Below are 22,829 nucleotides of genomic sequence, written 5' to 3'. Positions count from 1 at the left end.
CAGACAAAGACACAGACAATGATACAGACAGAGACACAAACAGAGACATAGACAGACACAGAGACACAAACAATCACACAGACAATGATACAGACAGAGACAGAGACAGAGACACAGACAATGATACAGACAGAGACACAAACAGAAACACAGACAGACACAGAGACACAAACAATCACACAGACAATGATACAGACAGAGACAGAGACACAGACAATGATACAGACAGAGACAGAGGCACAGACAGAGACATTAACTGTGTATCCTATAACCTTTGAGATTGGTGGCCCAGTGGTTAGCGCTGCTGTCTCACAACTCCAGGGGACCCGGATTCGACTCCTGGCCTGGGTCACTGTCTGTGCGGAGTCTGCACGTTCTCCCCGTGTCTGCGTGGGTTTCCTCCGGGTGCTCCGGTTTCCTCTCACAGTCCAAAGATGTGCAGGTTAGGTGGATTGGCCGTGCTAAATTGCCCCTTAGTGTCCTGGGGATGTGTATGTTAGAGGAATTAGTGGGGTAATGGGGATAGGGCCTGGGTGGGATAGTTGTTGGTGCAGACTCGATGGGCCAAATGGCCTCCTTTTTACTGTAGGGATTCTATGCCTCATTATGTTTTCTTTAGGCTCATGTGAATATCTCTTTTCTCCTTTTAACCATTCCCGGCTCTCTATCTTTCTGTGGTCGCTATGTTTTCGTTCTCACTTCCTGTTATTTATTTTTAAATCTTGTCCATGTAAGCGATCTCAGTCATGAGGAAGCAAAAGTTCTCAATTGCTGAGGTTGTCTGTCTTGCCCCTGGGCTGCTGTCCCTTACCAAGCTATTGGCCACCTGTTCTAGCATCCCCCTGTCTCCGTGTCTACATTTGTCTGACTGAGTGTAGAGATGCCTTGGGATATTAAAGTCACAGTATAAATGGAAGTCTGGTTTGTCTCTCTCTCTGTGCAGAGGTGCTGCCCAATCAGCATTCTCACATTTTCTGTTTTTATTTCTCAGCTGAGATAATCGGATTCTCTTTGGCACAGTTTGTTTGGGAGGAAGTTTGAACTGAGTGTTCCTGCAGTGTCGACAGATTCTCCTGGAGATCAGGGCTGTTTTGATAATTGTTCTGGAATCACCCTTTGATGTCAGAGGTAACTTTAGCAATACGAACCTGGCAGAGTTGGATAGAGAAGGTATCAAATCCACCGCAGACTTAATCCAGGCCAACAAACAGAAGCAAAATACTGCAGATGCTGAAAATCTGAAACAAAAGTCTAACATTCTGGAAGTAGTCAGCAGGTCGGGCAGCATCTGAGGGGGCAGCCACTCCACATCAAACATGGCTGACCAGGAGTCTCTCCCACTCTTACCACCAGCCATTGGCGTATGTCAGAAGGATGTTGCAAATTGACAATCGACCTGTTTGACCGCGTTATGAAGGCATCTTCCTTGGCCATCATGTCCTGGGTGTAAGACTCGGACCCGGAGCTTCTGGCTCAGAGACAGGGGGCTAACCCACTGTGCCACATGACCTCCTCCACTATGGTGCACCAGTTATTTATTACATCATACAACATTATCATATAATATGTGGCTATCCAATAACATCAGCTCAGCTGTGGAGCTGCCTCTCTACTTGTCCACTGTAGCATCGGCCCCAATCTGTACCAGTGAAAGATGGAAGAGAATATGGGTTCACCATATGATGCGAACATCATATGGAGGGAGAGAATCACTCATGAGGAAATGCTACAGAGAATGATGGAGGGACAACTGAGGTTGGCAGGGCACATTCTTCATCTCCCAGATGTACACCCTGCCCGGGTGGCACTGGAATGGACACAATCAGACGGAGGATGACAGGACATGCGGGCACAGCAGATAATAAAGAAAGTGAATGGAATGTTGGCATTTATAGCTAAAGGAATAGAATATAAAGGGAAGGAAGTATTGTTGCAACTATACAAGGCATTGGTGAGGCCGCATCTGGAGTATTGTGCACAGTTTTGTTCCCTGTATTTGAGGAAAGATGGTAGTCATGATGTGGAGATGCCGGCGTTGGACTGGGGTGAACACAGTAAGAAGTCTCACAACACCAGGTTAAAGTCCAACAGGTTTATTTGGTAGCAAATACCATAAGCTTTCGGAGCACAGCTCCTTCGTCAGATGGAGTGAATATCTGTTCTCCAACAGTGCACAGACACAGAAATCAAGACTGGCTGTAGAGATTTGCATTCTAATTAGTATTCTGTAACTTGATTTCTGTGTCTGTGCACTGTTGGAGAACAGATATTCACTCCATCTGACGAAGGAGCTGTGCTCTGAAAGCTTATGGTATTTGCTACCAAATAAACCTGTTGGACTTTAACCTGGTGTTGTGAGACTTCTTACTTTGAGGAAAGATGCAGTGGCATTGGAGGCAGTTCAGAGGAGGTTCACTAGATTGATTCCAGAGAGGAGGGGTTTGTCGTATGAAGAGCGATTGAACAGTTTAGGCCGATACTCTCTGGAATTTAGAAGAATGAGGGGAGATCAAATTGAGGTATACAAGATGATAAAAGATCTGGATAAAGTAGACGTGGAGCGGATGCTTCCTCTTGTGGGACATTCTAGGATGAGAGGTCATAGTCTCAGGATAAGGGGTGGCAAATTTAAAACAGAGTTGAGGAGAAACTACTTCTCCCAAAGGGAGAATCTGTGGAATTCGCTGCCCCAAAGTGCGGTGGATGCTGGGACAGTGAGTAAATTTAAGGAGGAGTTGGACAGATTTTTAATTGGGAATGGGTTGAAGGGTTATGGGGAGAAGGCGGGAAAATGGGGATGAGGAACATATCAGCCATGATTGAATGGCGGAGTGGACTTGATGGACCAAATGGCCTAATTCTGCTCCTGTATCTTATGAACTTATGAATAAGGGCTGAAGTTGAACCTCCAACCAGCTGGGGTGGAGTGAAAGAGATTCCGATGGGTCTGGGCTGGAGTCTTGCTGCCCATTGTCCCGCACAGGACTTTAAAATTCATTTGTGGGACATGGGCGTCGCTGGCTGGTCAGCATTTATTGCCCATCCCTAATTGCCCCTTGAACTAAGTGTCTTGCTCGGCCATTTCAGAGATTGGATAAGAGTCAACCACATTGCTGTGGCTCTGGAGTCACATGGAGGCCAGACCGGGTAAGGATGGCAGATTTCCCTCCCTGAAGGGCATTAGTGACCTGGAGGAACTAAGTCTAATTAATACATTAATTGAGTATAATTATAAACTATACCCGTTGACCCAGTTCTTTCAGCTCTTGGATATATAATTAGGCTGATTTGCCCCAAGTTTTTTGTTGCTATTTGCCCCCCCTGGCCAGGACCATCGATTTTGGAGCCTTTAGAGATTGTAGATGAGACTGAATGACCCCATTATTATTCCATTGTTCATTAGAGTAACAGCCTGCACTTCCCGGGGTGGCCGCTGGGGACAGTCCTGAGCCGGGCTGCACTTCCCGGGGTGGCCGCTGGTGGCGGGATTGAGCAGAGCTGCAGTTCCCAGGATGGCCGCTGGGGACAGTCTTGAGCCGGGCTGCAGGTCCCAGGGTGGCCGCTGGGGACAGTCCTGAGTCGGACTGCAGTTCCCAGGGTGGCCGCTAGTGGCGGGGTTGAGCAGAGCTGCAGTTCCCGGGGTGGCCGCTGGGGATAGCCTTGATCCGGGCTGGAGTTCCCGGGGTGGTCGCTGGTGGCGGTGTTGAGCCGGGCTGCAGTTCCCGGAGTGGCCGCTGGTGGCGGGGTTGAGCCGAAGCCGGGCTGCAGTTCCCGGAGTGGCCGCTGGTGGCGGGGTTGAGCCGGAGCCGGGCTGCAGTTCCCGGAGTGGCCGCTGGTGGCGGGGTTGAGCCGAAGCCGGGCTGCAGTTTCCGGAGTGGCCGCTGGTCGCGGGGTTGAGCCGGAGCCGGAGCCGGGCTGCAGATCCCGGAATGGCCGCTAGTGGCGGTGTTGAGCCGGAGCTGGGCTGCAGTTTCCGGAGTGGCCGCTGGTGGCGGGGTTGAGCCGGGCTGCAGTTCCCGGAGTGGCCGCTGGTGGCGGGGTTGAGCCGGAGCTGGGTTGCAGTTCCCGGAGTGGCCTCTGGTGGCGGTGTTGCGCCGGAGCCGGGCTGCAGTTCCCGGAGTGGCCGCTGGTGGCGGGGTTGAGCCGGAGCCGGGCTGCAGTTCCCGGAGTGGCCGCTGGTGGCGGGGTTCAGCCGGAGCCGGGCTGCAGTTCCCGGAGTGGCCGCTGATGGCGGGGTTGAGCCGGAGCCGGGCTGCAGTTTCCGGAGTGGCCGCCGGGGGCGGGGTTCAACCGGAGCCGGGCTGCAGTTCCCGGAGTGGCCGCTGGTGGCGGGGTTCAGCCGGAGCCGGGCTGCAGTTCCCGGAGTGGCCGCCGGGGGCGGGGTTGAGCCGGAGTCGGGCTGCAGTTCCTGGAGTGGCCGCCGGGGGCGGGATTCAACCGGAGCCGGGCTGCAGTTCCCGGAGTGGCCGCTGGTGGGGCGCTTTGCCACAATCCGCCGACTGGCCGCCATTTTGTGACCGTGTCTTAGCCGTGGCCCCGGAATCGGCTTCTCTCGCTCGGTAAGTCCCGCCGCCACCTCCCAGGGCCTCGCCTGTGCGCCGCTCCTGCACTCGCTGCACCTTGATTGTCCCTTTGTGCCAGGGCCGGGCTGGTTGGCCGCTTGGTTGCAGCTGTGTGCGGCCCAGACTGGGCTTCCGGGCTGAGGAAGTAGGAGAGCCCGAGGCTTTGTGGCCTGGTCCCGGGCCTTGGCCAATTTGGGGAGGGGGTGAAGGGGGGGGAAGTGCTGAGGGGGAGAAAGGCCAGGCCCTGGGACTGAGCTCTGGATTTGACTAAAGTGCCCCCAGATTCTGGATCCAGAGTGTGGGCACCAGGATTTGCCCCCGTGCCAATACGCCGTCGCCTTGGTAACGGTGCCCTCCAAACTGGGGGTTATTGTTACCATGGGCAACGGCGATGGGGGTCCCGCTGTCACCGTCTCGCCACCGCCTCCGTGGCAATACAGTAACGACAAGGAATCCGTGCCGGATAACCACCGGGACAAAAGAAGGGGCTTGACCGCTAAAGGAAATGAGGCGATCCTGGCCATTTCTCTACCCCCGGGGTCCGCCGAGCCCAGCCTCGGCACCGGCTAACTCAGCGACTTGTGTTTCACTTCATCCCGGCGATGGAGAGACCCTGGGTCTGAGGGATTGGGCACCGGGGGAAGTAGAGAGTGCATGGGCTCTTCCAATGGCAGTCTGAAGGTCTTTGTTAAGTTTCTGCTCTCGTGCTGATTGCTTGAGTGAAGCCGGTAACAGAAAGAAAAGATAAACACTGGCAGACTGTGCATTCATATCGCATCTTGTCTGGCGAGATCTCAAAATATTTAATGTAAATATCTGGAATGCAGTTGCTGCAAGGGTAACTGGAGCTGACAAAATCTATTCTGTGCATTGCCAAGTCACCAGTGAGCAATATTCACAGCAACTCGCCATCTTCAGCGAGTGATTCGCAAGCATGTCCCTTCTCGCAGCACGGAACGGTAACACACATTCTGATTGTTTATCCGGTGTGAGTTGGAATCAGAGGTTTTCTCCCTCAATCTGATTAGTTAGCACAATTGAAAGTTTGCTCATGGCCCGACTGCACAAGACAGGCCCCCGTCAGCGACAATGGATTGTGTTGTCAGTACTGCTTACTCTTCATTCCTACTCTTTGTTTTACAGTATACAGAAGGTGTGCTGCCCCCTCTAACACTCACTGGCTAGAGACACTCACAGATGAACCTCTGCTTCTGTGCGACAACTTTTGCCAACAACTTAGCATCGAGGCTGTTATGAAGTAAAATCAGTGTTTTGCTCAGGGTTTTGTGATACTTTGGCACACGGTGGGTTAGCTCCGCGGCGTTGCCCCATCTGTAAGAAGCAAAGGTTTGGATTTGATTAGGATCTCTGTCTGGGGGAAGGAGGTCCGAGACTGACCACAGAAACTGGCACCAGTTTGATTTTGCACCAATGGTGACTCTTACATGGAAGAGTAATGAAAGTATTCAGAGCAGACTGAGTTCCGGTGTGGGGGCGCTGATGGTAGTTGGGACAGGGTGCGCTAATCTGTGGCATTGTATTTAGTAACCTAGATGACATTGTGAACCTCTTAGTGCCAATCTCTCTTTGCTTTATTGGATGTGCTCCAGATGAGAGACACTGATGTTTCAGTTGTCACATAACTTTCTAGAGTAAGACCCAAAGTGATTGCCCTTCAGTGTTTCTGCCTTTCAGAAAAATACAGGCCTGTTTTCAGGGGAAGAAGTGGGTGAAGGTGCAGGGTTACTGGCAACTGAAATGAGCCATAAACAGTCTGGTGAATGGACCTGTGATTACTCGGAGATTTAGCAACTAGAGCAGTGATTTGCAGTGGCTTACTCGCACACTGTAAAATATTTCATGGTACTGTTCAAAGATCTAAGACTTGCAAACTGTTTATTTCAATATGGTTTGTGGGATCTTGCTGTGCACAGATTGACTGCTGCTTTTCCTACGTTACGATAGTGAGTGGAGTTCAAAACGGTAGAGTTTCATTGGCTCCAGATGGCCTTCCTGAAGGGCTGTATAAACAAGTTCATTCTGTCTGGCATGGTGCTGAGCTTAACTTCTAATATCCTTAAGGTGAGCTGTGTTTACCTCGAGGTATTTGGTAAAGTGACTATTTTAGGGGATTAGTGAGAAGGATCTTTTTTATTTGAAACATTACGAAAGCTCAAGATGTATTCACTGATAGTATCTGGCGGTATCTAAGAAAAGTGTCGAGAGCAATACCAGGAACTCTTCACTGCATTCATCAACCAGACTAAAGCATTTGATTCATTAAATCACAAGGCTCTTTGCATTGTGCTCCCTAAGTTTGGATGTCCAAGGAACTTGGTCACAATTCTGCAATTGTTTCATGATGATCTGACTGCAGTTGCCTTCAGTGGGAGGTCTGAACCAGATGTCTTCAAAACCCAGACTGGGGTCAAACAAGGCTGTGTGCTTGCCTCCATCCTATTTACAATTACCAAACAGTAGCCGGTCACCACCTCAAAGATCGGCTGCTGTTTTGTGTCGGTATTAAATAACATCTAGAAGGAAAACTCTTTGATCTCGATCGTCTTCGCGTCAGAACTACACTGACCATCATCGATGTACATGATCTACAGTTTGTGATGACTGCAATGTCGGTGCCCACTCTTGGTGGATTTACATTCCATTCTTGGTCTTCTTAAGAAACTTGGCCTGTTCCTGAATGTTGCCGAAACAGAACTCATGTCAGCCCACATTGTCTGTATCTTTAAGATCTAGTTGGCTGTAGGGATTCGCATTCTAATCAGTATTCTGTAACTTGATTTTTGTGTCTCTGTGCCCTGTTTGAGAGCACATTTCCACTCCATCTGACGAAGGAGCTGCACTCCGAAAGCTAATGGTATTTGCTACCAAATAAACCTGTTGGACTTTAACCTGGTGTTGTTAAAACTCTTACTGTGTTCACCCCAGTCCAACACCGGCATCTCCACATCAAGCCCAGCCAGATATTCCACCTCCCACACACACTGAAGGAGAGATTCTAGAATATGTCGCCATACCTTGACAGCCACCTCTCTCAAAAGGCTAAGGTTGGCCAAGACACAAAAGAGTTCCAGAGAAATTCCATCAGCAGTGCCTCTGCTGCATCCTCCAGATACAATATTGAACAAATGCCTATGTCCTTAAAGCTAACTCCACAGGCAGTCAGACAAGATTCCAACAAAATCAACTTTGATGGTCTGGACGCTGTGGCTGGATGGCCAAAACTTGTCTCCCTCTCCAGATCCTGTTCTCTCAGCTCTCAAATGACCAACGTTCCAGGGGAGGACAAAGAAAACACATCAAAGACACTCTGAAGTCCTCCTTGAAGCATTGCATCATTGACATTGATGACTGAGGAGTTTGCTACCATTCACTCAGTGGTGAAACCTGTCTATCAAGTATCATGCTGAGACTTCCAGCACCTTAACACTGAGGCAAAGAAGGAAGAAAAAGGAAGCAAATCTTGCACTCCAGATCTCTCTACCTCGTAGGACATCCTGTCCCATGTGACGAAAGATCTGTGGGATGAGAATTGTTCTGTTCAGTCATATGACGGTAACTCATGACCCTGAGTGGACGTCACTCTTGGATCGATGGTAACTTCCGCTGGGAGCTGTGATGAGGAATGACATCTGGTGATTGAGATGTGTTTATTGGGCAGAATTACCGAGGAGATTTGACAGCTGCCACTCCATCCAACACCTTAAACATTCACTCCCTCCACCACCGGCACATTGGCTTTCGTCAGTTTGCCAAGGCTCCTTTAACAGCACCTCCCAAACCTGCAGTCTCGACCATCTAGAAAGATAAGGGCAGCAGGCACATGGGGACACCGCTACTTGCAAGTTCCCCTCCAAGCCACATACTATCCTGATTTGGAACTATAACCTCCGTTCCTTCATTGACGTTGAGAAACGTTGAAATCCTCGCTGAGAAAAACCCCACAGCAATGTGTGTGTACCTACACCACCCGGACAGCAGCGATTCAAGAAGGCAGCTCACCATCACCACCTCAAGGGCAATTAGTGAAGAGCAAAAAGTGTTGGTCTAGCCAGCGAGGTCCACGTTCCAAACGCAACATTCAAAAAACTAGATGGAAAAGATGAGAGATGAGAATGAAGAAGATGAAAAGCAGTGATCTGAGAAAGTGAAAATGGAAAGACTGATGGCTGAGTGAATGAGACAGAAATAGTTGTTTCATATCCAGCAACTTGTGAGAATTACTGCTGTCTGAGTATGTGGGCCACTGAAGGAGACTTTGCCTTTATCGAGCTTTCTGGGGAGATTGGGCACTGTGCAGAGATTTTGTAGCAGAATTAATTTGATCAGAAGCTTCACCTGGAATCTAGGGCATCATCATAAAACTAGCACAGAAACAAAAGGCAGTAAGGGGAAAGGTGGAAGGCAGAAATCAAAAAAAAAACCAAAGGCAAAAATCAAAAAGGGCCACAGTACAGAGACTGTGGAGAACTCAGTGAACGGGTCCAGTAAGGCTCAGAGAAATAAAACACAGGGAGACTGTACAAAACATGACAGGACAGATGGTCTGAGGTGTGTTTGCTTTAACGCAAGGAGTATGACAGGTAAGGCGGATGAACTTAAAGCTTGGATTACTACATGGAACTATGATGTTGTGGCAATTACGGAGACTTGGATGAAAGAAGGGCAGTACATGCAGCTTAACATTCCAAGATTTAGATGTTTAAGGCGAGATAGAGAGGGTGACAAAAGAGGTGGGGGGTGTTGCTTTACTGAGTAGGGAGAATGTCACAGCTATACAGAGGGAGGACACCTTGGTGGGATCAAGCAGTGAGGCCATATGGGTAGAACTCAGGAACAGGAGCAGTGCACTCACACTGTTGGGGTTGTACTACAGATCTTCCGACAGCCAGCATGAAGTGGAGGAACTGAGATGTCAGCAGATTATGGGAAGAGGTAAGAACAACAGGGGTTTTGTGATGGGTGATTTTAACTTCCCCAACATAGACTGGAATTTTTTTAGTGCCAGGTGCTTGGATGGGGCAGAGTTTGTTCAGTGTGTCCAAGAGAGCTTCTTGAGGCAATATGTAGATAGTCCAACTTGGGAAGGGGCTATCTTAGAGCTGGTTCTGGGAAACGAGCCCGGACAGGTGATTGATGTCTCAGTGGGGAACCATTTTGGGAACAGTGATCACAATTCTATAAGTTTCAAGATACTTGTAGAAAAGGATAGAAGTAGTCCCAGAGTGAAAGTACTAAGCTGGGGGAAGGCTAACTACCAGAGTATTAGGCAGGAGCTAGGGGATAGCTGCTTGAGGGTAAATCCACATCCGATATGTGGGAGTCTTTTAAAAGTCAGTTGTTAACAATTCAGGACAAGTATGTCCCTGTAAAAATGAAGGATAAAGATGGCAAGATTCGGGAATCCTGGATGGCGAGAGATTGTGAGCTTAGTGAAAAAGAAGAAGGATAAATTTCAGGAAATTGAAAACGGATAAGGCTCTTGAAGAATACAGAGATAGCAGGAAAGAACTTAAACAGGGACTGGGGAGGGCAAAAAGAGGCCATGAAATGTTCTTGGCAGGCAGGATTAAGGAGAATCCCAAGGCTTTTTATGCGGATATAGAGAGGAAGAGGGTAGCTAAGGAAAGGGTAGGTCCACTCAAGGATAGTGGAGGGAATTTGTGTGTGGAGCCAGATGAGGTGGGTGAGGTCCTTAATGAGTACTTTGCATCAGTATTGACAAAGGAGAAGGTGAGTATAGAAAGGAGGATATTGATATTCTAGGACATGTTGAGATAAAGAGTTGCTTTGATTTATTATTGTCACATGTATTAGTATACAGTGAAAAGTATTGTTTCTTGCGCGCTATGCAGACAAAGCATAGCGTTCATAGAGAAGGAAAGGAGTGAGTGCAGAATGTAGTGTTACAGTCATAGCTAGGGTGTAGAGAAAGATCAACTTAATGCAAGGTAGGTCTATTCAGAAAAGTCAGACAGCAGCAGGGAAGAAACTATTCTTGAGTCGATTGGTACATGTCCTCAGACTTTTGTATCTTCTTCCTGATGGAAAAAGGTGGAAGAGAGAATGTCCGGTGGGCATGGGGCCCTTAATTATGCTGGCTGCTTTTCCGAGGCAGCAGGAAGTGTAGACAGTGCCAATGAGTGGGAGGCTGGTTTGATTGATGGACTGAGTTTTGTTCATGAGAGCAGTTCACAGTTTATTGCTGTCTTGGGCAGAGCAGGAGCCATACCAAGCTGTGATACAAGCAGAAAGGATGCTTTCTATGGTGCATCTGTAAAAGTTGGTGAGAGTCGTAGCGGACATGCCAAATTTCCTTAATCTTCTGAGAAAGTAGAGGTGGCGTTTCTTAACTATAGTGTTGGCATGGGGGGACCAGGACAGGTTGTTAGTGATCTGGGGTGGGGGGGGGGGCGGATATCAGATGATCTGAACACCTAAAAACTTGAAGCTCTCGACCATTTCTACTTCGTCCCCATTGATGTTGACATTCTAGGACAGGGGGAAGGTATTGGAGGTTTTGAAAAACATTTAGATGGACAAGTCCCCAGGGCCAGATAGGGTCTATCCCAGGATACTGAGAGAGGCGAGGGAAGAAAATGCTGAGGCCTTGGCCAGAATCTTTGTATCCTCTTTAGCCACAGGCGAGGTACCAGAGGATTGGAGAGATTTTGATATTAGAACCATAGAAAGTTTACAGCAGCAAAAGGGGCCATTTGGCCTTTCTTGTCCATGCTAGCCCAAGGGTAAGGTGCCCTTTCTAATCCTACCTTCCTGCACTCGAACCATAGCCTCTCCAACTTACAGCACTTAAGATGCAGATCTAGGAACTTCTTAAACGAATTTAGGATCTCTGCCCCCACCACTAATTCAAGCAGCAAATTCCAGACACCCACCACCCCCTGTGTCAAAAAGTTCTTCTCATGTTCCCTTTGCACCTTCTGTGATTTATCCTGAATCTATTTCCCCAGTTCTGGAATTGTCTGCCAAGGGAAACAGTTTAATCCTGTCCCCTCCTATTTCTTCCCCTCAACATTCTGTACACCTCAAATCAATCCATCCCGCAACGTTCTTTGTTCCAAGGAAAGTAACCCCAGCCTATCCAATCTCTCCGTGTAGCTACACGTTTCCAGCCCTGGCAATGTTCTTGTAAACCTCCTCTGCACTCTCGCCAGAGTAATTACCTCCTTCCTGTAATGTGATGCCCGAACTGCACACAATACTCCACTTGTGGCCTCACCAGTGTTTTATGCAGTTCCAACATTATATCCTTACTTTTATATTCTATACCTGTGCCACTGAAGGAGAACATTCTATAAGCCTTCTTTACAGCCTTGTCTACTTGAACTGCAGCCTTTAGGACCTTGTGTACTTGTACGCTGAGATCTCTCACTTCATCTAACCCTCTTAGTATATTCCCATTTATTGTTTATTCCCTATAACTGTTTGACCTCCCTAAATGCATGACCTCACACATCGTTGTATTAAAATCCATCTGCCATTTTACTACCCACTCCACCAACCCATCGATATTGTTATGTAGATTACAGCTGTCCTCTACACTATCCACTACTTGGCCAATCTTTGCATCGCCTGCAAATTTCCTAATCGTGTCCCCCATGTTCAAATCCAAATCGTTAATATATAAAACAGTCAGGATCCCAACAGTGAACCCTGTAGAACACCACTTGAAACAACTTTCCATTCGCAGGGGCATCTATCGACCATTACCCTTTGTTTCCTGTTACTGCGCCAACGTTTCATCCAGTTTGCCACATTATCCTGTATCCCACAGGCTTTTACTTTTTTGACCAATCTGCCACGTGGGACCTTGTCAAATGCCTTGTTAAAATCCATGTAGACAACATCCACTGTATTACCCTCATCAATCCTCCTTGTCACTTCCTCAAAGAATTCAATCAGATTTGTGAGGCAAGACATTCCTTTAACAGATCCATGCTGACCATCCCTGACTAGTCCATGCCTTTCTACGTGACAGTTGATCCTATCTCTCAGGAGTGATTCTATTAATTTGCCCACCACTGACGTAAAACTAACTGGCCTATAATTGTTTAGCATTTTCTTTGATCCCTTTTTAAACAATGGAACCATGTTTGCATTTCTCTAGTCCTCCAGCACCTCTCCTCTAACTAGTGAGGATTGGAAAATCATCCTCGGAGTATCTGCGATCTCCTCCGTAACCGCTTTCAGCAGCCTCAGGCACAATCCATCTGGCCCTGGCAACTTAACAACTTTCGAGGATCATAACCCTTCGAACACTTCCTCTTTCTTTATATTTCTTTATATTTGTCCCATCCAATATCTCTGTGTTCCCCCGGATTACTATATCAGCATCATCCCTTTCCTGTGTAAACAGGGAGACAAAATATTAATTTAAAACTCTTTTCCACAGCCTCTGCATCTACACGCAAGTTCCCTTCCTCATCTTTGATAGATCCCGTTTTTTTCCTTAACTAAAAAACATCTTTGGGTTTTCTTTAACTTTGCTTGCTGTTCTTTTTTCATGCCTTCTCTTTAATTTCCTTATTCCCTTTTTTACTTTGTCCTTGCACTTTCTATATTCGTCTAGGCTATCCGCAGTGCTTAGTTCTTTGTGCCTATCGTATGATTTGTTTTTCTGTTTGATCTTCCTCTGTATTCTTCTTGACAACCCGATGGGGGGGTGGGGTGGGGGGGTGGGGTGGGAGGGTTGGGGTGGGGAGGCGGGGTTGGGGTGGGGTGGCGGGGTTGGGGTGGGGTGGCGGGGTTGGGGTGTGGTGGGGGTGGTGGGGTGGGGTGGAGTTGGATGGGGTTGGGGGGGATATGGCTGGGGGGGGTGTGGCTGGGGGGGTGTGGTTGTGGGGGCTGGGGGGGTGTGGTTGGGGGGAGCTGGGGGGGTTGAGGGTGGGGGGGGTTGAGGGTGGGGCGGAGATTTGGCAGGTACTGCTCTTATTTTCAGAGGGGACATGTCTACTTTGTACCTTTAGGATCTTGCTTTTTAGTGCTTCCCATTGGTTTCCCACTGATTTAATCTTCTAGCAGTGCTGTCCAGTCCACCTCATTCCTGCAAAATTCACCCCCCACCCCCCCCTTATTCCTGCTTTATCGCTGTCCTTTTCTATTGTAATGCTAAATCTAACTGAATTGTGATCACCATCCCCAATATGGTTGGCAACTGTCAGTTCACCCACTTGCCCTTCTTTGTTCCCCGAGACTAGGTCTAGAATTGCATCCCCTCATTGGGTTTGTCACTAATTGGTTGCAAAAACTTTCCTGGACATATTGCTTTAAATTTTCTCCCTCAGTGCCCCTTATATTGTTAGCATCCCAGTTGATATTGGGATAGTTAAAGTTTCGTACTATTATTACCCTCTCATTCTTGCAGGCAGGAATTTGCCCAAATATTTGTTCTTCTATCTCCCTTTCACTATTTGGGGGTCTAGTATACTCCCTGTGTGACTGCCCCTTTTTTATTTCTAAGCTCAACCCACAAAGCTTTGTTTGTTGACCGGTTTAGTATATCATCCCTTCTCACAACTGGAATTGATTCTTTAACCATTAGTGCTACTCCCCTTTCTTTTATATCTCCCACTCTATCGTATCTGATGACCCAAAAACCAGGGATATTGAGCTGCCAGTTTTGCCCCTCAAACCAGGTTTCCGTTATCGCGATGACATCCTGTTGCCATGTGTCTACCTGTGCCATTAACCCATCTAGGTTGTTTGTAATACTCCTTGCGTTGAAGTATAAACAGTTCAACCTCTTCAGTTTCCCTTGCTGGACACTGTTTAAACTTTGCTACTCCTGAAATTCCAAGTCTTACCACAACATCTTCAAAATCATTAGCAAATGTTTTACCTCCATTTTCCTGATCTGAATCTGACCTATCTGATCCTACTCCTGGGATAGTAGCTTCCACTCTACCATATTCCCCAAAAACATTACACCCAGGATTCTTTATAATTCTCAGCCTTGTAAAAGATCGCATGTTACTATTGGGAAGAAAAGCTGGGGAGTTCTCCCCAGTGTCATGATCAATATTGATCCCTCAACCAACATCATCTATGAACAAGGAACAGAAGTAGGCCATTCAGCCCCTCGAGCCATTTAATGAGATCATGGGTGATCTGATAATCACCTCAAATCTGCATCTTGCCTACCTGGAGTCATAGAACTTTACAGCATGGGGATAGGCCCTTCAACCCAACTTGTCCATGCTGCCCCTTTTTTAACCACTAAGCTAGTCCCAATTGCCCGCATTTGGCCCATATCCCTCTATACCCATCTTACCCATGTAACTGTCTAAACCCTTTTTAAAAGATAAAATGTTACCCGCCTCTACTACTACCTCTGGCAGCTTGTTCCAGACACTCACCACCCTCTGTGTGAAAAAAATGCCCCTTTGGACCCTTTTATATCTCTCCCCTCTCACCTTAAACCTATGCCCTCTAGTTTGAGACTCCCCTACCTTTCATAGAAACCCTACAGTACAGAAAGAGGCCATTTGGCCCATTGAGTCTGCACCGACCACAATCCCACCCAAGCCCTACTCGCATATCCCTCTGATCTACACATCCCAGGACACTAAGGGGCAATTTTAGCATGGCCAATCAACCTAACCCGCACATCTTTGGACTGTGGGAGGAAACCGGAGCACCGGGAGGAATCCCACGCAGACACGAGGAGAATGTGCAAACTCCACACAGACAGTGACCCAAGCCGGGAATCGAGGTTCACCAGGATGTTGCCTGGGACGGAGCATTTGAGCTGTAAGGAGAGACTGGATAGACTTGGATTGTTTTCTTTGGAGCCGAGAAGGCCGAGGGGGGACATGATTGAGGTGTATAAGATTATGAGGGGTATGGACAGAGAGAGTAGGAGGCAGCTCTTTGGGAAAAGATACTGACTACCTAGCTGATCTATGCCCCTCATTATTTTATAGACCTCTATAAGATCACCCCTCAGCCTCCTACGCTCCAGAGAAAAAGGTCCCAGTCTATCCAGCCTCTCCTTATAACCCAAACCATCAAATCCCGGTAGCATCCTAGTAAATCTTTTCTGCACTCTTTCCAGTTTAATGCTGAATGCCTTCTTCACCGCTCTGTCCAGCTGTGACTTAATTTTCAAGGAGCTGTGAACCTGTACCCCGAGATCTCTTTGCTCTGTAACTCTCCCCAATGCCCTACCATTAACTGAGTAAGTCCTGCCCTGGTTCGATCTACCAAAATGCATCACTTCGCTTTTATCTAAATTAAACTCCATCTGCCATTCGTCAGCCCACTGGCCCAATTGATCAAGATCCCGCTGCAATTTTCGATAACCTTCTTCACTGTCCACTATGCCACCATCTGCAAACTTACTAACCATGCCTCCTAAATTCTCATCCAAATCATTAATATAAATGATAAATAACAGCGGACCCAGCACTGATCCCTGAGGCACACCGCTGGTCACAGGCCTTCAATTTGAAAAACAACCCTCTGCAACCACCCTCTGTCTTTTGGCTACCTCACCCTGGATACCGTGAGATTTAACCTTATGCAACAACCTACCATGTGGTACCTTGTCAAAGGCCTTGCTAAAGTCCATGTAGACAACATCAACTGCACTGCCCTCATCGTCCTTCTTGGTTATCTCTTCAAAAAACTCAATCAAATTTGTGGGACATGATTTTCCACTCACAAAGCCATGCTGACTGTCCCTAATCAGTCCTTGCCTCTCTAAATGCCTGTAGATCCCGTCTCTCAGAATACCTTCTAACAACTTACCCACTGCAGATGTGAGGCTCACCGGTCTGTAGTTCCCAGGCTTTTCCCTGCAGCCCTTTTTAAACAAAGACACAACATTTACCACCCTCCAATCTTGAGGCACCTCACCTGTGGCTGTTGATGATTCAAATATCTCTGCTAGGGGACCCGCAATTTCCTCCCTAGCCTCCCACAACGTTCTGGGATACACTTCATCAGGTCCCGGGGATTTATCTACCTTGATGCGCTTTAAGACTTCCAGCGTCTCCTTCTCTGTTATATTTACACTCCTCAAGACATCACTATTTATTTCCCCATGTTCCCTAACATCCAAGCCTTTCTCAACAGTCAATACTGATGAGAAATATTCGTTTAGGATCTCACCCATCTCTTGTGGATCCGCACATAGATGACTTTGTGATCCTTAAGAGGCCCTACTCTCTCCCTAATTACTCTTTTGCCCTTTATGCATTTGTAGAATCTCTTTGGATTCTCCTTTGTCTTATCTGCCAAAGCAATCTCATGTGCCTTTTTGCCCTCCTGATTTCTCTCTCAACTCTAGTCCTACTCCCTATATTCTTCAAGGGATTCACTTGATCCCAGCTGCCTATGCATGTCATGTGCCTCCTTCTTCTTCTTGGCCAGGGCCTCAATATCCTGAGTCATCCAGGGTTCCCTACTTCTACCAGCCTTGCCCCTCACTCTAAGGGGAATGTGCTTACCCTGAACCCTGGTTAACACACTTAGTGTTAGAGAAAGCCTCCCACTTACCAGACATCCCTTTGTCAGCCAACGAGTAACCCGCGTCACCCAATGTCCATGTAACTCGCGTCACCCAATGTCCGCGTAGCCGTCTTCACCTGAGGTCCGCGTAACCCGTGTCCGTGTAACCCTCGTCACCTGGCGTCCGTGTAACCCGCATCACCTGGTGTCCGTGTAACCCTCGTCACCCAATGTCCGCGTAACCCACGTCACCCAATGTCCGCGAAACCCGCATCACCCAATGTCCACGTAACCCGCGTCACCCAAATTCTGCCTAACCTTCGTCACCCGGTGTCCGCGTCACCCAATGTCCGCGTAACCCGCGTCACCCGGTGTCCGCGTAACCCGCGTCACCCGGTGTCCGCGCCACCCAGTGTCCCGCGTCACCTGGTGTCCGCGTAACCCGCGTCACCCGGTGTCCGCGTAACCCGCGTCACCGGTGTCCGCGTAACCCGCATCACCCGGTGTCCACGTAACCCGCGTTAACCGGTGTCCGCGTAACCCGCGTCACCCGGTATCTGCATAACCCGCGTCACCCCGGTGTCCGCGTAACCCACGTCACCCAATGTCCGCGTAACCTGCGTCACCCAATGTCCGCGTAAGCCGTGTCACCCAATGTCCGCGTAGCCGTCTTCACCCAGTGTCCGCGTAACCCGCGTCACCCAATGTCTGCGTAACCCTCGTCACCCAATGTCCGCGTAACCCGCGTCACCCAATGTCAGCCTAACCCTCGTCACCCGGTGTCCGCGTCTCCCAATGTCTGCGTCTCCCAATGTCCGCGTAACCCACGTCACCCAATGTCAGCCTAACCCTCGTCACCCGGTGTCCGCGTCTCCCAATGTCTGCGTCTCCCAATGTCCGCGTCACCCAATGTCCGCGTAACCCGCGTCACCCAATGTCCACGTAACCCGCGTCACCCGGTGTCCCCGTCACCCGGTGTCCGCGTCACCCGGTGGCCGCGTCACCCGGTGGCCGCGTCACCCGGTGTCCGCATCACCCGGTGTCCGCGTAACCCGTGTCACCCGGTGTCCGCGTAACCCGTGTCACCCGGTGTCCGCGTAACCCATGTCACCCGGTGTCCGCGTAACCCGTGTCACCCGGTGTCCGCGTAACCCGTGTCACCCGGTGTCCGCGTAACCCGTGTCACCCGGTGTCCGCGTAACCCGTGTCACCCGGTGTCCGCGTAACCCGTGTCACCCGGTGTCCGCGTAACCCGTGTCACCCGGTGTCCGCGTAACCCGTGTCACCCGGTGCCCGCGTAACCCGTGTCACCCGGTGCCCGCGTAACCCGTGTCACCCGGTGCCCGCGTAACCCGTGTCACCCGGTGCCCGCGTAACCCGTGTCACCCGGTGCCCGCGTCACCCGTGTCACCCGGTGTCCGCGTCACCCGTGTCACCCGGTGTCCGCGTCACCCGGTGTCCGCGTCACCCAATGTCTGCGTAACCCGCGTCACCCAATGTCCGCGTAACCCGCGTCACCCGGTGTCCGCGTCACCCGGTGTCCGCGTCACCCGGTGTCCGCGTAACCCGCGTCACCCAATGTCCGCGTAACCCGCGTCACCCGGTGTCCGCGTCACCCGGTGTCCGCGTCACCCGGTGTCCGCGTCACCCGCGTCACCCAATGTCCGCGTAACCCGCGTCACCCTGTATCCGCGTCACCCAGTGTCCGCGTAACCCGCGTCACCCAATGTCCGCGTAACCCGCGTCACCCAATGTCCACGTAACCCGGTGTCCCCGTCACCCGGTGTCTGCGTCACCCGGTGTAGACGTAACCCGCGTCACCCGGTGTCCGCGTCACCCGGTTGTCGCATCACCCGGTGTCTGTGTAACCCGCGTCACCCAATGTCTGCGTAATCCGCGTCACCCAATGTCTGCATAATCTGCGTCACCCAATGCCTGCGTAACCCTCGTCACCCAATGCCTGCATATCCCGTGTCACCCGGTGTCCGCTTAACCCGCGTCACCTGGTGTCCGCGTAACCCGCGTCACCCAATGTCCACATAACCCGCGTCACCCGGTGTCCGCGTCACCCGGTGTCCGTGTAACCCGCGTCACCCAGTGTCCGCGTCACCCGTGTCACCCGGTGTCCACGTCACCCATGTCCGCGTCACCCGGTTGTCGCATCACCCGGTGTCTGTGTAACCCGCGTCACCCAATGTCTGCGTAATCTGCGTCACCCAATGTCTGCGTAATCTGCGTCACCCAATGCCTGCGTAACCCTCGTCACCCAATGCCTGCGTAACCCGCGTCACCCGGTGTCCGCGTAACCTGCGTCAGCCATTGTCCGCGTAACCCGCGTCACCCAATGTCCACGTAACCCGCGTCACTCTGTGTCCGCGTCACTTTGTGTCCGCGTCACTCTGTGTCCGCGTCACCCAATGTCCGCGTAGCCATCTTCACCCGGTGTCCGCATTACTCGGTGTCCACGTCACCCGTATCCGCGTAGCTGTCTTCACCCGGTGTCCGCATCACTTGGTGTCCGCGTAACCCGCGTCGCCCATTGTCCACGTAGCCGTCTTCACCCGATGTCCGCGTTACCCTCGTCACCAGGCATCCGCGTAACCCGCGTCGCCCGGCGTACGCGTAACCCTCGTCACCCGGCGTCCGCGTAACCCGCACTGCCCGGTGTCCGCGTCACCCAGCGTCTCTGTGATTCACACAGGCAAATTATGATTTTGTGTTGGCAAGCTTTTCTTGTTCGCTGTGACTGGGATGAATGTGCTCAGTTACTAATGTTTTACTATAGCTGGGGAGATGAACACTGAATGAACTTCCTTGTAACATTATCTGACTCAGTCCACAGATCACTTTGAATGGAAGCCAAAGATAAATTGAATCTTGCCGAGAGATCACTGTATAAGTGTGAAACTTCTCTCTCCCATGTAAATACACAGGCAAATTTCACCCCAACCAGAAATATTTTTCTGATATATTTCCATTCCTTTATCATTAACTCTCTATGATAGTAATGTTTGTCCCATTCAGAATGATTGAACGCTGGATAATATTCCGTACTCTCAATTCCAAGCAATGGGAAATGGGATTTTGCACAGTGGGTTTTGCTGTATCCCGGTTGGATGAATAGGAAAGGATTGATCCATTAAAAATCCAGTGTTTCTGTTTGTTTCTTTTGGGAGTCAGTAGAAATAGTTTAGTCAGTATTTGATAAGAGTGAGGCCACAGGAAGATAATAGTTCTGTTGTAATTCTGAGCAATTTGATCAAATGGGAGTGAATGAGAGTCTGTGTGGTTTATCAGATTTGACTGGAATATACAGGATTGGCAGTTTTGTAATATGTGTGTCTCTCGGTGTGTGTCTCTCGGTGTGTGTCCCTCGGTGTGTGTCCCTCGGTGTGTGTCTCTCGGTGTGTGTCTCTCGGTGTGTGTCTCTCGGTGTGTGTCTCTCGGTGTGTGTCTCTCGGTGTGTGTCTCTCGGTGTGTGTCTCTCTCTCTGTCTCTGTGTGTGTGTCTCTGTGTGTGTGTCTCTGTGTGTGTGTCTCTGTGTGTGTGTCTCTGTGTGTGTGTCTCTGTGTGTGTGTGTGTCTCTGTGTGTGTGTCTCTGTGTGTGTGTCTCTGTGTGTGTGTCTGTGTGTGTGTGTCTCTGTGTGTGTCTCTGTGTGTGTCTCTGTGTGTGTGTCTCTCTGTGTGTGTCTCGCTGTGTGTGTCTCGCTGTGTGTGTCTCGCTGTGCGTGTCTCGCTGTGCGTGTCTCGCTGTGCGTGTCTCGCTGCGCGTGTCTCGCTGCGCGTGTCTCGCTGCGCGTGTCTCGCTGCGCGTGTCTCGCTGCGCGTGTCTCGCTGCGCGTGTCTCTCTGCGCGTGTCTCTCTGCGCGTGTCTCTCTGCGCGTGTCTCTCTGCGCGTGTCTCTCTGCGCGTGTCTCTCTGCGCGTGTCAGTGTGTGTGTGTCTCTCTGTGTGTGTCTCGCTGTGTGTGTCTCTCTGTGTGTGTCTCTCTGTGTGTCAGTGTGTGTGTCAGTGTGTGTGTCTCTGTGTGTGTCTCTGTGTGTGTCTCTCTGTGTCTCTCTATCTCTCTCTGTTTGTCTCTCTGTGTGTCTCTCTGTGTGTCAGTGTGTGTGTGTCAGTGTGTGTGTGTCAGTGTGTGTGTGTCAGTGTGTGTGTGTCAGTGTGTGTGTGTCTCTGTGTGTGTCAGTGTGTGTGTGTCAGTGTGTGTGTGTCTCTCTGTGTGTGTCTCTGTGTGTGTCTCTGTGTGTGTCTCTGTGTGTGTCTCTGTGTGTGTCTCTGTGTGTCTCTCTGTGTGTGTCTCTCTGTGTGTGTCTCTCTGTGTGTGTCTCTCTGTGTGTGTCTCTCTCTGTGTCTCTCTATCTCTCTCTCTGTTTGTCTCTCTGTATGTCTCTCTGTGTGTCAGTGTGTGTGTGTCAGTGTGTGTGTCTCAGTGTGTGTGTCTCAGTGTGTGTGTGTCAGTGTGTGTGTCAGTGTGTGTCAGTGTGTGTCAGTGTGTGTCAGTGTGTGTGTCAGTGTGTGTGTCAGTGTGTGTGTCAGTGTGTGTGTCTCTCTGTGTGTGTCTCTCTGTGTGTGTCTCTCTGTGTGTGTCTCTCTGTGTGTCTCTCTGTTTGTCTCTGTGTGTGTCTCTGTGTGTGTCTCTCTGTGTCTCTGTCTCTGTGTGTCTCTGTGTGTGTGTCTCTGTGTGTGTGTCTCTGTGTGTGTGTCTCTGTGTGTGTGTCTCTGAGTGTGTCTCTGAGTGTGTCTCTGAGTGTGTCTCTGAGTGTGTCTCTGAGTGTGTCTCTGAGTGTGTCTCTGAGTGTGTCTCTGAGTGTGTCTCTGAGTGTGTCTCTGAGTGTGTCTCTGAGTGTGTCTCTGAGTGTGTCTCTGAGTGTGTCTCTGAGTGTGTCTCTGTGTGTGTCTCTCTGTGTGTGTCTCTCTGTGTGTGTCTCTCTGTGTCCCTGTGTGTGTGTCTGTGTGTGCGTGTGTGTCTCTGTGTGTGTGTCTCTGTGTGTGTGTCTGTGTGTGTGTCTCTGTGTGTGTGTCTCTGTGTGTGTGTCTCTGTGTGTGTGTCTCTGTGTGTGTGTCTCTCTGTATGTGTGTCTCTCTGTATGTGTGTCTCTCTGTGTGTGTCTCTCTGTGTGTCTCTGTGTGTGTCTCTGTGCGTGTCTCTCTCTGTGTGTCTCTCTGTGTGTCTCTCTGTGTGTCTCTCTGTGTGTCTCTCTGTGTGTGTCTCTCTGTGTGTGTCTCTCTGTGTGTGTCTCTCTGTGTGTGTCTCTCTGTGTGTGTCTCTCTGTGTGTGTCTCTCTGTGTGTGTCTCTCTGTGTGTGTCTCTCTGTGTGTGTCTCTGTGCGTGTCTCTCTCTCTGTGTCTCTCTGCGTCTCTCTGTGTGTCAGTGTGTGTGTGTCTCTCGGTGTGTGTCTCTCGGTGTGTGTCTCTGTGTGTGTGTCTCTCTGTGTGTGTCTCTCTGTGTGTGTCTCTCTGTGTATGTGTCTATGTGTGTGTCTCTGTGTGTGTCTCTGTGTGTGTCTCTGTGTGTGTCTCTGTGTGTGTCTCTGTGTGTCTCTCTGTGTGTGTCTCTCTGTGTGTGTCTCTCTGTGTGTGTCTCTGTGTGTGTGTCCCTCTGTGTGTGTCCCTCTGTGTGTGTCCCTCTGTGTGTGTCCCTCTGTGTGTGTCCCTCTGTGTGTGTCCCTCTGTGTGTGTCCCTCTGTGTGTGTCCCTCTGTGTCTGTCCCTCTGTGTCTGTCCCTCTGTGTCTGTCCCTCTGTGTCTGTCCCTCTGTGTGTGTCCCTCTGTGTGTGTCT

At 50.0% G+C, this 22,829-nt stretch overlaps 1 protein-coding gene across 11 annotated transcripts in view; it reads left to right on the top strand.

Annotated features, from left to right (window-relative positions):
* Positions 1-4,459: 4,459 nt before the first annotated feature.
* The window catches only part of LOC144509035 (CCR4-NOT transcription complex subunit 3-like), an 80,615-nt gene continuing 62,245 nt past the window's right edge, over positions 4,460-22,829 (top strand). For 4 of the 11 annotated variants that reach the window (XM_078237307.1, XM_078237304.1, XM_078237303.1 and 1 more), the window contains exons 1-2: positions 4,491-4,559; positions 5,706-5,820. In XM_078237307.1, the coding sequence (XP_078093433.1) occupies positions 5,816-5,820 (5 nt within the window). In that variant the 5' untranslated portion in view covers positions 4,491-4,559; positions 5,706-5,815. The other 7 variants (XM_078237309.1, XM_078237305.1, XM_078237300.1 and 4 more) reach the window with 5 other exon arrangements.

The sequence above is a fragment of the Mustelus asterias genome, chromosome 21 (assembly GCF_964213995.1).
Source record: "Mustelus asterias chromosome 21, sMusAst1.hap1.1, whole genome shotgun sequence".
NCBI lineage: Eukaryota > Metazoa > Chordata > Chondrichthyes > Carcharhiniformes > Triakidae > Mustelus > Mustelus asterias.
Note: the sequence above shows the minus strand (reverse complement) of the source record. Positions and strands in the feature narration are given on the sequence as shown.